The following is a 17,197-nucleotide window of genomic DNA, read 5'->3' as shown; positions in this document are numbered from 1 at the left end:
AAAGGAAGAAATGGGTGGTGATTACAGGTTGTGATGTGGCCCTAACAAGCACTATAGAAATGGCTGACAATTAATTTGTCCAGGCTTTGCAGCGTGAATGGGGAATTGATTGACAAGACGCCTAAGCCACTTTCTCTTCTTAATGCCCTGCACTCTGTAATGAAGGTCTTTTGACAAGCGAAATCCCAGAAATTAGGGTTTGCAAACATTCCCCAGAAGAAAAGAGACATGTTGCGTGGCCGACATTTCTAATTTTCCATTACGAGTGCATGTGGGTATTTACTTGGGAGAATTTTATTTCCTCATTTTAGTATTATTTGTCGTCAATCTATTATGGGCCAGATATTTAGATATTTGATTTTTTTTGCATAGATATTTGATTAAGAAAACACTTTTTAATAGTTTTGTATGGTATTTCTAACATTTTTTTACATAACCACACATTTCATAATATTCACACATGCAAAATGCAATTTTCATACTGTTCTGGAAATCAAGAATGCAGCAGGACATAATGTATGAATACCACTGCAGAATTCAGGCATTTTTATGTTGAGTTTATTGACCCTGGCTCTTTCTATCTTTCACTTGCGGTGAATCCGCTGGAGAATCTCCTGCAGTGAGGCCACATGGGCTCACTCGGACATTATCACTCTGATTTTTTACCTTGGAGCTGGAAACTCTAAACAATGTCTGCAGCAACTGACTCACACATCTGCGTTGTCACATCCATCCTCCCGGGATGTTTTCAGGAGATAATCCGGACTTCAGTGCACGTCTGAAAGCAGCTTTAACAACAGTTTCTTGAGCCAGTAGAAAGCCTTAAATATCAAGCATCTTTTCGAAAGTATTCTTCCAATGACAGGTGCATATTCTTGTTCTCTGTCTGGTGTAAGACTGCTTCAGTGTGAACAGTGGGAGCTTAGACATTTCTTCTTATTATTCTGCAGATAGAGATGCAAACACAACAACAAACCCCCCCCCTAAGGGGTCGAGTCAGGGCGTTTTTACTCAGACGTTTTTTGCCACGGAGGACTCCTGCTGTATCCCTTGTCTCTTCGGAATGGGACGAATCATTGTGCATCGAAGCCCCCCCCCCCCAATCCACTCTTCCCTCCTGAGAGAACTTGGCCACTGAGCCCTTGCACTGATTACTCTCGTTACTTAATTATACATTTGGACCCACCGCACTTGCAACAAAAGGGCCGCTATGCCTCCATTGACCCAGCTCCTTTTTCATTGTGCCCAGCTCTGAAAGGGAGTCAAACAAAATAAAGAGGGTCCACTTAAATATGTTGCCACAGGGACTTAATTGACAGATTGAAGGCAGTTTTTTCACCAGGGGCCTCTCCCTCTCTATGTGGCTCTTCGCTTGAATTGTTCTGCAACTCATGCATCCTGCTGGGAGGTCCAGAGGGAACCGGCCTGCATTTGGTCCACTCCTGTTTCCACAACTTCACCAACTACTGTCTCGCGGGGGGGGGGGGGAGGGGGGAGTTACCAGCCGAGGGCAGTGCGAGAAACGGAAGCAAAGATGTCATGAGTCGGATTTAAGTGAAGGAATGCAGAGATGTGTGCAGCAAATGTAAAAATATAATTTTCACCTTTATTCATAAAGACTAACAAAGTCAATCAAGAACTCCAGGCCTGCAGTGTTATTGATTTTACCTTGATTTCACACATTCTTTTAGACGTAGTGAATGTAATTTCCCGTATGTGTGTGAGTCTAATCATTTTCTTTCTATTGTTCTCTAAAAAGAGATTTCTGAAAGGCTGTGGCCCTCGGTATCTGCAGTGTTCCCATCGTCTGTTTGTTAGTTGCAAGGTCTGACTTTATTCTCTTTTTCTAAAAGATGAACCTCCTCTCAAGATATTTTGAGCCTGATCGCTCTTGTATGTCTGGGTGATTTGACCTTTGACCGAGCCAGACTAGGCATATTTCAGCATACAACCTCTCTTATTATCTGGTTCCTTTATCCCTGCAGAAGTCTGACATACAAATTAAAGACTAGTTTGTCACAAGGCGGGTTTGAAATACCACTCTTAATAGGCACCGTGTTGAGTATTCAAATAGACTAAGCACTCAGTGTCCTTGAGTTACCATCGTCCAATTTTAAAGCACCCTCAAAAGGCTAAATGACAAGCTCCAGCTGAATACAAAGTCATTGAACAGGCTCTTTATAATAAATCCAGTGTATGGTATTATTCGTTTTCTAGTCTTTTGTAAATCTGCAGCATTGAATTGCCACAGAAAGACCAGAATGGCATTCAGAGCGGCTGTGTGCTGCTTTTGAAAAACTTGAAAAACTCTCTTAGACTACCACACTCTCCTTTCCCTCTTCATCCTTTGCCGTTTGCGCTGAAAGCTGTCAGTGAATGAGAGGTTGCACACAAAAATAACATCTGCACTGATTATGAGCTACTGTGTGTGTGTGTGTGTGTGTTTGTGTGTGGCAGTGGGGGGGGCAAATGAATAATTCCTTATATTTCCTGTCTCTGTTTCTTTTACAGTGTGACAGCGGGAGTGACATTGACGACAAGGTAAGGCTGCTTTTTCCTGTGTTTATTCACCCACCACATGAAGTGGCTGAGAATTATGAATAACAAATTTGAGCTCTCGAATAAAGGACAAAAGACAGTCATAGTGCGCCGTTAGCAGGTAAAAACAGACGAGTGGTAAAAAAGACACTCTTGCCGTCCTGATCATTTGCATCTTCCAGAGAAAGAAAGTGACAAGGAGAAGGTGGTACAGGTAGAAACCTGGTTTTTCAGTGTTAGTTTTTTGTTTTGCAGCATAAAAAAGATAAAGCAACATGCCACCTATTATTTTTGGAGCATTTTATGTGTGAATATGTCTTGAATCTGCCTTGATCGCAGCAGATGCAACAAACTGAGCTGCAGGCTACATCCACACAGTTTTAAAACACCCCAGTGGTTTCGAGCACCTAAAACGGAGAAGTTTGGAACCGCTGTTGGTGCCGATTTAGTTTGAAAAGTGTGTATTCACCAGTGGTGGGAAGTAACGAAGTAGAAATACTTTGTTACTGTACTTAAGTAGATTTTTCACATATCTGTACTTTACTTGAGTACTTCTTTTCCTGACGACTTTTTACTTTTACTCGTTACATTGGAACAAAAATATCTGTACTTTCTACTTCTTACATTCTCAAACTGGCTCGTTACTTGAGCAGCGGAGGTTGGCGCAGTTCTCTCTCTCTCTCTCATCCAGGGTTAAACATTTGTAAAATCATACATTATATTATATTCATATTGTTGTTATAATTTTTCAGTCAGTTGAGATAAATCTTGAGGAGAAACATTTTGGGTTGTTTTGTTTCTCTATAGGACTACTATAAAAAGCACTTTGCATTTTTAATTTTGGTACTTGTACTTTTACTTTTGATACTTAAGTACATTTCAACACCAGATACTTTTGATACTTAAGTACTTTTAATATGAGCTACTTTAAGACTTTTACTCAAGTCATTTTCTGACGGGTGACTTTTACTTTTACCGAAGTCACTTTCAGGTAAGATATCTGTACTTTTACTCAAGTATGGCTTTCAAGTACTTTATACACCACTGGTATTCACTGACCTGATTGGTTCTTCAAAGTGATGACTCGACTACCAGTGGTCAATGCAAAACGTAATAGATCTCGTGTGGATCATTTGGCTGTGCTTGTGTGCATGCTTGTGTATTTAATTGAATCGCTACTCACTTGTATCTGTTTGCTTCGATCATATACTTAACAGCGATACTGTATCTACCAGTTTGACCTTGTTATCATTTGATTTTTCATTATTTGAGAGCTTTGCGTTGCTGATTATGTTTCAGTCACTCAAACACGTTCCTGTTTCCCTACAAAAAAGAAGGTAAAAATCTACAAAACACAGCCGGTTGTTAAAAACAAAGTTGATTAGACAGTGTTTTACAACGCGGTTCCACAAGCTTAACCTAATCAGAGATGGAAACCAGAAGGGACAGCTGCTCACTTGTGCTGTTTCCGTTCTGGCTGAGATGAAGTGACTGAGAATCAGTTTATGAGACACTCTTTGAGGTCTATGAGCTTTGAAAGCATTTCTTAGTTTTACTTAGTGGCTAAATGTGATTGAGTGTAATCTTAATGTTTCCTCAGCAGTCGTCAGTGGACATGGGAAATGAGAACTGCAGGTTGCACCAGCACCTGCGTGTGCTTCAGGAAAAAAAAGGCATAACGGTGTTTTATGTCCTACCCGTGATGTCATCAGGAAATAAGCTTTTGACAATTGGACAGATGCAGTCTATCAGTTTCACCTCTGTGTGTTTGTTTATCACAGGCTTGGAGGTGGTTGGCTGATGGCAGCCACCTGGTTACAAGATGAAACGCCTTCGGGGAACCGTTTCCTAATTCCTCCACAGTTTAGCAATTACTCCCTGGTAAATGAATGAGATAGCATGCCTAATCTCCTGTAAGCTTAGCTCCCAGTTCTGTGGAAATGTCTGCTGCTCTTCCCTATAAATAATACATTGATAGCAGGCCCAATTTGCATTAACTGTAGCCTGGCAAGTCAATAGGCTTTAATCTCTTCATTGAAGCGGGAAGGAACCGAGGGCGCTAGCTAGCTGACACGACGGAGACACGTAGCGGGCCTGTCAGTCACCATACGGCGCCCTGGCATCACCGTGGGGGGTAGAGAGGGAAGGAAAGCAAGAGGGAAGCTCGAGCGGTGTTTCTTTGTTTTCCCTCCCGCTTTATTAGTTGCTAGAGACTTGTAACATTTCTACAAAATGTCATACAATTTGACATTTAATGTGTACAAGTTTGCTACTTTTTACACTAAACAACACAACTTAAAGAAACACCAGAGAAACAAAACAAGCAATCCGCTGGCAGTTTATCGGAGACGTTGCTGTTGAGGTGTTAGCTTCGCTCTCTTCAGTAAAACAGCTCCATATTTGGGGCCTGGCAGCAGCTATATTTGGCTGTTTGGGTGGACTGGGATATAGTTCAAGACGTGGTGGACTATTAGACGTGGCTGCCAAGTTTTCAGATGTTTGTTGAATTTTGTACCAATTATTACACAGCCCACTGTCAAGAGCCAGATGTCTATTGAGACCCTTCTCCTCTCACACACTTAAGTCCTGAAGTGTTTTTTTTAGCTTGTCAAACACAAGTTTTGCATTGTAAATATATGACAGGTTCATAAGAGTTATTGCAGTATGTGCAATACATGAAAAATACCAAGGTCGTGTTACTAACCCCAATTTTATTCCATGTTACAATGCATTGAGGCCGAGGGAAACATTCTCAGTGGACTGTAAGTGAACTATTTATAATACTGTACATATGACACTTAAACCATTGAAACCAAGGCAGCAAAATACTATGCAAAGGGAAAAGGAAATCACCAAAGCTGCTTTCAGACATGAACCGAGCTCTGGATAATGTCCTAACAAATGTCCGAGTCAGTTGCTGCGGATGCTCTCCAGAGTTTCTCCCTCCATCCTCCTAGAACTAGTAGTTCATAAGATGTCAGAGTGAGCCCATGTGAGAATAAAATAGGCGATAATGCGGGAGATTCACCAACAGCAAGTGGGCCTGTGGATGAAGTTTCTAATATGCGAAGGAAGCAAAACTGGAAAAAAATAAAGAAAACAGACATGTCAGATTGAAAAAGAAGAAGAGTGCCATAAATTTAGAAGACTGCAAAGATGTCGACTTGGAAAGACACCAAGATTCAAGAGCTTTTGGTGATGCAGGCCGATGTCGGTGTCAATGTGCTGTGAGACAAAAACACGTGATCTCTGCGGTGGAATTAATAATAACGTCCTTGCTCTGCCTGCTGCAACACCGCTGGCCTGAGAGAGTTCTCTGTTGTTTTGAAAGCATGTGACCAGAGAATCTCCTGCCCTGTTCATCAAATGTGAAAATCAAAGTGCTGGGAAAGTCTGGACGGCCATTGTGCGAACATTAACAAGAAAGATGTAACCAAGGCTACAGCCAGAGAATCTGTTTCCTTAGCTACAGTGTGTAAAACTACTGACTCTCACTCCTACATCCTTTACTTAGTGTTTTTTTGTGTCTCTTCAAGCTTTGCTCTCAGTTCTTAGTTTCCATTCTCATCTCTTCCGTTCTAAAGCTCAGTCTTGAACCTGTTTTGATTCAAGGCTTGACTACAGGTCTGTAACAAAGCTCACACAAGCTAACTACATATCTATCATATAAAAGAAATACTGTATAGTCCCAAATATTCCTCTTAATTTGCTGCTATCTTCAAATCAGCAGAGCAGCATGTGACAAGACACAAACACTGGAACACAAAAACCTCAATGCAAACACACACAAGGATTGTAAAATCAGACAAGACTTCAGAAAACCCTTTAAATAACTAATTTAGAACTCTATTTTGAAATATTATGAGAGGCAGTACAAAGCAGCCAATATGAAATCCCTTTCAAAACAACAAATCATTGGATAAAACAATTGGAAACAGTGCCACGCCTAACATAGCAACACGTCAACAGTCAAATAAAATGTGAACACCCTGTTTGACAGCTTATTATCAAAGTAAAAATAGATGCCCAGAGGTAAGTATTAATATTTTCTTATTGTTACAATGGTAGTGCTTTGCTCCCAGGAGGAGAGGTATTGAACAAAGAAAAGCTTTCGTCCGTGGCCGACAGGAAACAAGATCGAACAACAGCATGATTCCAAAACAAGTTTCACTGTTGTGGAATTTTTTTGGAAAAACTGCTGCACGTGTTATCTGGCAGGAGCGAGCGGGGAAAGAGAGAGACGGAAAAAAAGAACATCTGGATAAAGGCTGAAGCTGAAGCGTTGACCTTTTTCATTTCCTCCGAAACCACACATTATCACAACGAAGGTGATGAGAGTTACGAATCATCCGTATCAAATTTGCGGAGGAAACGAGAGGACTGGTGGAGAAATGCTCTGACAGGCCGTCACTACAGGTAGAGAGAGAGAGGGAGAGAGAGAGAGAGAGAGAGGGAGGGAGAACGATTGGGTTCCATGAGGAGGAAGACAAACACTGTCATTTGTAATTGCCCGCACTCGGGAGAACTCGACAGCGATAATTTTCTGCCGCGTTTTTCCGCCCGAACCAGGTGCCAGCTCCTCCCGTATCTTCCCCGTGAAAACAAAGCGTCCTTTCACATCAGATTAGCAGCCACCTGAACACCCACATTGTCAGGATTTCACAGATTAACGTAATTAGAATATTGCTTCCAGGTGTGCCCTCGGGGTGCAATCAGTTACACTGTGTTTGAACAGAAGTGACGCGTCGTCGCGGCAACAGCGGAGTCGCGGTGCCGGAGATGGCGTGCGGCGATGTGTCTCCACCACACGTCAGACTAAGAATTCTTCGGAGGTCACCCGGGGTCACCTCCAGTTCAGCTGCAGGAAACAGGGAATGGGATTCTGGGTTTTTTGCGTGCGTCCTGATCGTTGGCATTTCTCCTCGAGAGGCCTGTCGACTGTTGTCTGAGATTACATGATGTCTCACAATGACAAGTATTCAGAAAGCGATTTCATTTCTAGGAGGAACAGCCTTGATTTTGCATCGTCTGCACCCCCGGGGGGCTGTCTCTGCTGTTATTGAAGCAGCGCTTGGTGTGTTTGTAAATAGCCGTGCTAAATGAGATGCTCAGGAAGGAACTCACCACTTGCAACACAAGGACTGTGTCTGTCTGAGGCCGTGATGTAACACTGGGAGCATGATTTATTCTTTATTCAAATACTTTGAGCCACCTCATGTCTCCTGTGTGACTGTCAGTTGATTCAAATGTTCTTACAAACCCCAAATTAGGTAATAACTCTTTAGCTCTTCACAGATATGAATGCTTGTGTAATGGTGATATCACAACTATTTGTGAATAGGACGTGTTATTTCATATACAGCCTGGTTCGGTATTATTCGTCTTTTGAATGTTTATTAAAGCCGATGTCAAAGTTCATGGTTTAACTGCTTGTAAATGGTAAATGGTTTTGTATTTATAAAGCGCTTTTCTAGTCTTGATAACGACTCAAAGCGCTTTACAGTACAGTTTTACATTCACCCATTCACACACACATTCATACAGTGCATCTATTCGCAGTACTTTGTTATTCTACGGGGGGGCCATTCAGGGTTCAGCATCTTGCCCAAGGACACTTCGGCATGCAGATGGGTCAGACTGGGGATCGGACCGCCGACCTTCAGGTTGGAGAACGACCGCTCTACCCCTCAGCCACAGCCGCGTGAAGTGTGGCAGCAGCTCAATCTTCTTCTTTTGGTTTATACTTGAAATTATAGCTGATGGAGAAGAAACTGGCAACCTCTAAAGCCCAAAAAACACATTAACTGACAACGTAGACATTTTAGTTTTATTTGTGGTGACATTTGAGATAAAAAGTTACATAATGAAAAGAATGACAGTGTTTTAAATTTCGGTGAAACACAGCAAGCAAGTTGCCAACGCAGTTAGCGATGTCCGAACTTGCTAACCCTCTTTGAAAAGGGTTAAACTAGCGAGTCCACAACTTCACTTACACTTTCACAACCAAATATCTAGCGAACAGAACAGCACAAGACATAGCAAACAGGCAAAGTGAAGTCTTACTTGTCCAATAACAACACCAGGTCTGTTTCTTCTTTGTTTCCTGTGACCATGTCCTCTTAGGTTTCTCTGATGGCTCTGCCCTGATTGGTTGTCTCTTATAGCTAGCTGTTAGCTCCGGCTGTTGGTGTGCTACGTATGCTGCTCTGACGCCAGAGTTACTAAGTGAAAAATTACCTACTGTTGCTTTAACATTATTGTTTTTGAACTGTGGTTTTAGCAGAATGTATTTCGCCTTGAAAAATCCCACAAGCCGTTTCATAACACCGGGAAGTGTTCAGTGCATTTTTTCAGCTACTACAATTGTTGAAAATCCGCTTCCAGCCCTCCCTGCTCCACCTGTCATCCATCAACCACCCGAACCTGTCAACCTCTGACATGTCGGAGGTACTCCAAGTCAAGACGGTCATTTTCTTTCATTGGAGAGGCAGAGACAGACACAGAGTGGAATTTATCTGTCCTCAGTTTGTTCATGCACTCTCCTGAAGTGTCATCCTATCTCCATTAGGCCCCACTTTGCCGTCCTCGCAGGCTCATCCAGTTACCTCTATATTCTTTCGGCTGTGCAAATAATACAGTCGTGGTCTGTCTGAGCGCGAAGCATTACCATGAGCCGCCCGTATTTCATGCAGCCCTTAACACGCCGGCCTCGTGTAAGGTGCATTACCACCGCCACTGCTGCATGGCGATAGCCGCAGCGGAGGACACCCAGGTCGGTTAATTCTATCGGGTCATATTTGCCAAGCAGAGTGTATCTGTCTCCGGGGGGAGTCTCCGAGGACCATTACCACATCCTGTCTATGAGCTCTTTTATGGCTTGGGTCTACTCATCTGCCAGGGCAGCGCACAGGCTCTGATTGACACATTAATTCCTCCTCTCCCCCCTTATCTCTCGGCTGTGTGCAGAGTGAATGCCATATCACCGCGTCGGAGCGCCTCTGCCGGCTTATCGGTAATGGCTCGTCAGCTCGTGGAATCCTCCCAGCTGATGTATTGGCGGGTTCGCCCTGTGAAGCCGGCAGTGCATCTGCAACCGAAAAAACAAGCCTGCTGAGAGGATTTAAATGGAACCGTTAACACCACCACTCTTTTACTCGTTTAATTACTACCTGCTTTCTTTCGATTAATACCGGGCGTTGTCAGGCTTTGCTCCTCCTCTGTTGAATCTTGGAAAAGGAAGAATAAAATTGTCACATATATATGGGTAGTTGACAAATAAGGGTGAAACAGTATTTTTTTTAATAAAGTTCTAATGAGGATTACAGTTTTATGAAATGATAATGTTCAAATGCTGAATTTTTTTTAAACTGCTAGTGTTCCGTGGATTTTTTGTATAATTTCATTGTAATTTCACAGGACATTTTCATCCTTGTGAGTCATTGCTATACAAGACTGACCTTAGCTATTATGCTAACTGAAGAATAACACAGTTTAACCTTAATATGTTTAATTCAATTTAAAAAAACACACTTTTTTTTTAAACAAATTTTTAACTACAGCCGTCACACTACAGGACTTTCGAAAAATGACACATTCATTGTCTGACAGAAAGAGTAAAATTTATGAAATGAATCAGAGGTTAACAGTCACCTTTCAACATACACAGTACATTCCAACATCTGGGGGGCTTCCTGGTAGTGGAATAAACCAAGGGCCCCTATAGTTGTCCATGTAACTGCCGTTTCAAAAATCTGATTTTCCATGTCACGCCACAGGACAGCATTTGTGTTACGAAAGTTATTTTGCTGTAAATACTAATATACTAGTTTTGTGCATATTAAAACCTAATATTAATAAAGTCATTATATAAAATATAATGCCAAGGCAGTTATTACCTGCTCCAGGTTTATTTTGTTAATATGTAAGTTTAATGCTTCACCTATGTTACGGTCACACCGCAGGACATTTTGCGTATTCACCTTAAAATATAATCAAAACACAACAGATATTTCATACAAAATCATAAGTTTAAAACAAAGTACCATGCATCACATCCATGTGTTGTTTCACTTAATTACAGAAAAATCATGCGTCATGTCATCCACCCATATATATTTATTCATGTAGGTGTGCCCCCACCCCTGCTACATCCCCTGCTGCTCTGAAAGATCCAGATTGGACTCTGAGCTTCATCATATTCAATAACAAACAGGCCACCCACCAGGCCGCTGACACCCCGACGTTCAACGGGAAAAACTGGACGGGCTTTATGTTTCGACACAAGTGATCATCCGTCCTCATCTCTTTAATGAAATTAGATTAAGTGCACCTGGGAAAGAGCTGAGAAAGCAGAATGCCTCGACACCTCCTTTAATCTAAAACCAATTTGCCAGTAATATTCCTTTCCCTCCCAGCTTGGGATTCGTCGGCCCTGAGTCAAAATGGAGGAGGGAACGAGACGAGACCAGAGCTGACTGGTTGCATTGGGCTCCCCACAGGCACTGTGAAATTAGAACTGACACCGGCAACACAGGCCTTAATATGGAGATGTCATTTTTCTCCTCTTGCTTTTGTCTCTGTCTCTCTCTCTCCCTCCCTCCTTCCCTCTTTCTTTTTCTCATCTTTTTACTCCAGTTTCTGCCTTTTTGGTTAAAGAAAGAACAACAGTGAAATAAGAAACTTCTCAAAGATGAATCATTCCCTCCTAATTTTGGTAACGTTCGGATTTAAGGCCTCCAGTAAGTTTCAAGGTTAAAGTCAAGGTTTATGTTGTAATTATCTTTTTAAAAGAAAGAAATGAGCACTTGTGCCATTCTGGATGAGCCAGGAATAAACATGTTTCCATCAGGTGTCCTCATGATGCTCCGCACATCTGCCTGCTACAGTGAACCTGGAAACATTTATCCCTTTAATTTCTATTGAGCTGTTTGCAACATTTCTGGTCAGCTCCAAATTGTGTGGGAAGGCTAATGTTTTTTCCTCTTTCTCTTCATGGTCGTGAGGCCGTTCATCTGTTGTGCATTAAGCACACAAGGATGCGGTGTTCAGGGAGCATGTGTGGATTTGTCTCTGAAGTGAAGAAGGACGCCCTCAGTCTTAGCAGTTTGCATTGTGTGGGTCTGTGTGTGCGAGCTCGGAGGGGTCGAGAGTGTAAGGGCATGTTCAGCGGTGAAACCCAGCCCCAGTGCATGTTGGGAAGAAGAGGCGTGATGACAGAGAAAGACTTGGAGCTTCTGCAGGGGCCCGCCAGCAGACAGCCGGCTGACATCAGCAAACACGGCTTGTCACTAGCGATGCATGTCACGCCGCCGAGCAGGGACAGTCGGCATCGCCGTGGCGTCATCGATGTGGCACCACAATAGCCCGGTCCAGATTCCTTCTTAAAGGTTAGCGATGATGCTGGCATGGCAGATGAAAATAGAAGGGTTGCCGCAAACAAAGCCACAGCAGCCACTCAGAACGGAGGTGTGAAAACATAGCATGGCATCAACCCTGTAATCTTCTTTCACTTACTGCCTCCTCTCTGCGAAGCTGTTGGTGTTGGCAGGGCCTGTTAATAAAACAAATAGTTGTCTCTTTGTTGTTTAAAACCATAACACACACCCTCGCCCATCTGTCTCCGAAACACCAGGGCCCTGCGAACTCTTTGAGAAAAAATCCTGTCACCACTCAGCCATGTTTAACAGCGTGCCATTATTGTTATTGAGGGAGTTATTGTTGCCTGGATGAACACCACGGTTCGGTATGTGTTTTTCCCTCCACCTCGACCAGATCCATTTTTAGAGGCGGCCGCCTTCGAACACTTGTTTTTCTCACCTGAGAGTTTTCAGCGACGGTCAGGTGAAATGCTCGATTGCACAATTTTCTGCTCGAGAGCTCGTCACTTCAGTGATACAGTGATAGATAAAGTGTGGCGTGCCATATCAAACCGGACCATTTGAGAAGTGTGAGTGTGGTGCCACGTTACATCTGACTGGTCCTGGATCTATCTGTAGAATACTGCACTGTACTGTAGACAATTATTGGACATTTCATTATTTTCAGACACAATATATTTGATGGTACTGCTGTTAGCGAAATACACTCTCGTTCTACTATATTTTTTAATATGAACATAGAATACATTTCCTGTGTATAACATCATCTACCCTCCAAATTAACCATATCACAAAACATTAACACTAAACTTAAAACATGATCTAGTCTGAAGTCACTTCTATGTGTTGAATGATGGACTCTGTAGGTGAATAGATAGTTTTGGTGTTCGCCAGTCCACTGGGGTTGGCTATGGTGACAAAAATGTAGTTGTCATCCCATGTCTAGATTATATCAAACCAGACCATTTGAGAAGTGTGAGTGTGGTGCCACGTTACATCTGACTGGTCCTGGATCTAAGTGTAGAATACTGCACTGTACACAATATATTTGATGGTACTGCTGTTAGTGAAAGACTCTCTCTTTCTACTCTTTTTTTAATATGAACATAGAAAACACCTCCTGTGTATAACATCTTCTACCTATAGATATCATATATAAAGACTAGATGTCTCGTCTGCGTTGCCGGCCAACGGAGACGAGCGTCCGCACATGGCGGCCATCTTGCTAGGGGGCATCTCGCTCACCCATAACATTGTGTTGGTAGTGGTAAATAACCATAACTTGCTCAATTTTCAACCAATTTTTAAACGGTTTGGTTTGTTATAAACGTCAGAGATGTAGATATGACCCTGCATACTTATGAATAATTATGTTATTTTCAAAAAAAAATGAATAATTGATGCAGTGTCATAACTACATCTCTGACGTTGTAGATATGACACTGCATACTTATGAATAATTATGTTATTTAAAAAAAAAAACTGAATAATTTATGCAGTGTCATAACTACATCTCTGACGTTTATAACAAACCAGATCGTTTTAAAAATCGGTTGAAAATTGAGCAAGTTATGGTTATTTACCACTACCAACACAATGTTATGGGTGAGCGAAATGCCCCCTAGCAAGATGGCCGCCATGTGCAGACGTCCGGCTCAGTCGAACGAGACATCTGTCCTTTATATATGATATCTATGCTTCTACCCTCCAAAATAACTATATCACAAAACATTAATATTAAAAAAATAAAACATGCTTTATTCTGAAGTAACTCCTTTGTTTTAAATGATGGACTCTGAAGGTGAATAGATAGTTTTGGTGTCCGCCAGTCCACTGGGGTTGGCTATGGACCTCGTGACAAAAAATGTCGTTGTCATCCCATGTCTAGATTACGCACAGAATCCGATGTTGACGTTTTCGTGCAGCCCAAAATATCTGACTGTACACATTGACTCCGCATGCAACACTTTCCAGCCTAGGGGTTGAAGAAGATGATGAAGAACATGGACGCTTCTTTTGAAAAGAGGTTCAATAGGAGAACTCGGTTGTGATGAGTCTTCTTGATTTAAATGGTTTCACTTTATTGCGCAGTACCACCACTGGAATGGAATGTAAGATCAGGTATCAATGCATTGGATGCCATACCAACGCTGAACCTCATTTTTGTATGAGTAACCGTGGACATCTATTTTTGCCCAGAGCAATTATGCAACTCCAACTCATGAACACTAATTCTGAATAGCAAGTAAAGCACAACCCGTAACCCAGGGCCTAACTGTGGGACACAAAGTTACACAGGCAAGTAAACTGATGAACCCTGTTCTCAGCGTGTGTCCACTCTGCTCTAAGGCAGCGTGGCACACCATCCATTGTTTTGAAGTGGTCCTGGTTTGAATAACAATCCGAGCACTATGTACATTTTTCCACATGAGTAATAAAAGTAAAATTAACTCCATATTGGGTGCATATGGTCTGTTTAAAGACAGGGGGGGAGGAAAGACACAAATGTTTTTGTGTACGTGCAAGATGTAAGATTTGAGTGTTTCTGATTGTGTATAAACATAATGCCTAAGTGGGTTTTTATTCAATAAACATGGTTGGACTGTAATTACTTACACATTTCTTCTGGCTGGAAATGCAAGACAGACATTGTGTGCGTTTAGAGCTGGCGCACCAAGACCAGTGTCTGTCCCGGCCTTGGCTCGTCTGCTCAAGCCTCCCTAATGCATGAAGACTTTCTTTTCCTCCACAACAAAAGGCATATGCAATCAGGGATAAATATAGAATTCCCTGTTGCTATTAGGAATCAGTGCCATTGTGGATAATATTTCCCTGAAGGAGCATTGCTTCCTCTTTGGCCGTGAATACATCAGCTCTAAATGGAGCTTAGGTCCGCTGTGGTTGCAACACGAATGTTTAGAGAGCCTCAATTCCCTGCTCAGACAAAGAAGCCAGTCAGCAATGTAGAACACCATTCATGTTTTTTTATAGAGATTTTTTTTTTTAGGGAAAATCAACACACATTAATCATGAAGTCATAGGCTTTTGTTATTTCTTGAGGCTCTGTATTTTGTCTCCATTTTCCTAAAAATGCCCGACAGCAGCCAAGTTTCACAACCTTTCGTCTTTTTCGGGGAAGGATCGTCAGCGGCGCTCGTAACAGCGATGATGGACAATAAAGGAAGTGAGCTCTGAGCCTGAGCCGCTCTCCCACCCACCGAGAGAAACGTATTCCATCTTTCTTTCACGAAACCACTTGAGCATCTCCAAGTCAATTTAAACATTCGGATGCCTGTGGACGGGCTTGCGCCTGCCAGACCTCAAGCCTTCGCAGGCCCACTCGGGCTCTGGAGGGAACTTTCCACGGGCCAACGTGTGTGTGATGTGGAAAGCTGAGAACCCCGGAGAGCCCGCTGAGCTCCGGCCCAAACACACACACACACACACACACACACACACACACACACAGGGGCCAGCTGCCTTCAATTAAGCCAGAAACCCTGCCTCCGCCGTCCCTTATGCACAGAACCATCCTGCTTTGATGTGCACCAGCCAGGGGAGAAGGTACAGAGCTTGAAAGATTACAGGAGAGAAAAAAAATAATTATTGTATCAAAGGCTGCTTCATAAAAGTTAACAGGGGGATTTTTAGGCTCAGGGGGCAGCGGGAAGCAGGTATTAACGATGGCTGTCATTCGTGTTCATTTGCCAGTTATTTTTCCCTTCGTCTTTTCGGCAAGCTTTAATTAGTAGACACACCTGGCCTTTTCTCCGAAGTTAACCGTGGAACTCTCCCTGCCACTTTTGTTTTTACGGGCACTGAAGATCAAGTCTGAGTCATGCAGGGGGGGGGGGGGGGCGCAGTGGCACAACGGACGGAGTCACGCTTGTCAGATTCAGGCCCGACACACAGAAGAAGTGCAGCTGGATCACTAGAATATTGTTTATTTTTTAAATGCAATGTATGGACTTGTTACAAATGCAATGTAACAAGTCCATACATTGCATTTAAAAAATAAACAATATTCTAGTGATCCAGCTATCAAGTCGGTGGTATTAGAAAGAGTTCCTTTCGGTGGTAGAAAAGTTGACATAGGCATCTTCAGCTCCAAGGTGAGAACTTCTACTCCACAAATCGAAGAGGAAGAAGAGAACGTGAAGGTGTGCTGCGTTCGAAGAGGTCGCTCTGTGCAGCCATTTGGATTTTCTCTCCTGACCAAAGCTCTGCGGCATTTCATCTACTTATTTTCTACTATTAAAACATTACGCAGGAGGCAATTCTGACGTGAACGTAGCAAGAAAAGATGAATTTCATCATCACCCCGTGGCTGATATTATCTCTGGTTGCTATCCTGTGTTTTTTAACTTGTGAAAAAACAAATCTGTTCCTTAAACTTAATATCGTTTTCTAAAAAACATTTCACGTTCAGGTGAATACGAGGTTAAATGCAATGAGGTCTGGAACCACAGACAAAGACCAGCATTAGAACCGTCCCCCTGCCAAGCACTGCAGACGCGGGGCGGCATGGGCATCCATTAAATTAATTTGACTTCATTAGCGCAGACCTGCTAGGCCTCGGGTGCCCACAGAGATGCCAGGGGGGTTTGGAGGAAGGGGGGGTTGGCGGCGGTGGTTTGAGTGGCATCAGCCGCTGTGCTGTGAGGAGAGCGAACACATGGCACTGACAGGCGGAATATGGCTCCAGTTCTTACACCGGGACGGCTGCCAAACAAAGGCAACATGCGTCACTGGCTTCGGGGGAGCTCAATCAACACCCGGTCGGAGCATTAACGCCATGTGCGCCACGCCGCATCAGTGAGAAGGCCGCGGGGTCGCCGGGCAGCCTGCGAAGTCATGCGTGTGCACACAGTGAATGTGGCGGTGTGATATGATACAGAGACGCTGCCAAAGGGGTTGAGTCGCTGCCATCACCTTTTGTGGCTGCTGCCAGGAACGCTCATGGTATCAGGTTACAAAGCCCGTATCTATCTCCTGTTGTTGACTGGCAATAATATATGTCGCAATGTTTTTTTTAATATTCGTTATCATTACTGAGTGACTGCTCCGTGCTTCGGTCTTCGGAGTGTTGTTGTGTTCGCGCTTCCTGCTGGTAATGAAATCAGGTAAATCACAGGCAGACAGAACAACATTGCGTTGTGTTGAAAACATGTCACTCTAATAAGCACATTTATAGATGAAATGATCCACTTCTTAAGAGGCCCGAGTGGTGCCAATTCATCCTCGCAACGCTGGTGACTGCTGTGGATTGGAAATAGATAGCT

At 43.0% G+C, this 17,197-nt stretch overlaps 1 protein-coding gene across 1 annotated transcript in view; it reads left to right on the top strand.

Moving 5' to 3' along the window:
- Nucleotides 1-17,197, top strand: part of fbrsl1 (fibrosin-like 1) — a 343,354-nt gene that overhangs the window by 235,226 nt on the left and 90,931 nt on the right. The window contains exon 6 of the mRNA XM_061071798.1: nt 2,512-2,541. Coding sequence (XP_060927781.1) covers nt 2,512-2,541 — 30 coding nt within the window. The remainder of the gene's footprint in view (nt 1-2,511; nt 2,542-17,197) is intronic.

Source organism: Limanda limanda, chromosome 5 (assembly GCF_963576545.1).
Source record: "Limanda limanda chromosome 5, fLimLim1.1, whole genome shotgun sequence".
Lineage (NCBI taxonomy): Eukaryota > Metazoa > Chordata > Actinopteri > Pleuronectiformes > Pleuronectidae > Limanda > Limanda limanda.
The sequence above is the reverse complement of the archived record's forward strand: the minus strand, read 5'-3'. Positions and strand labels throughout refer to the sequence as shown.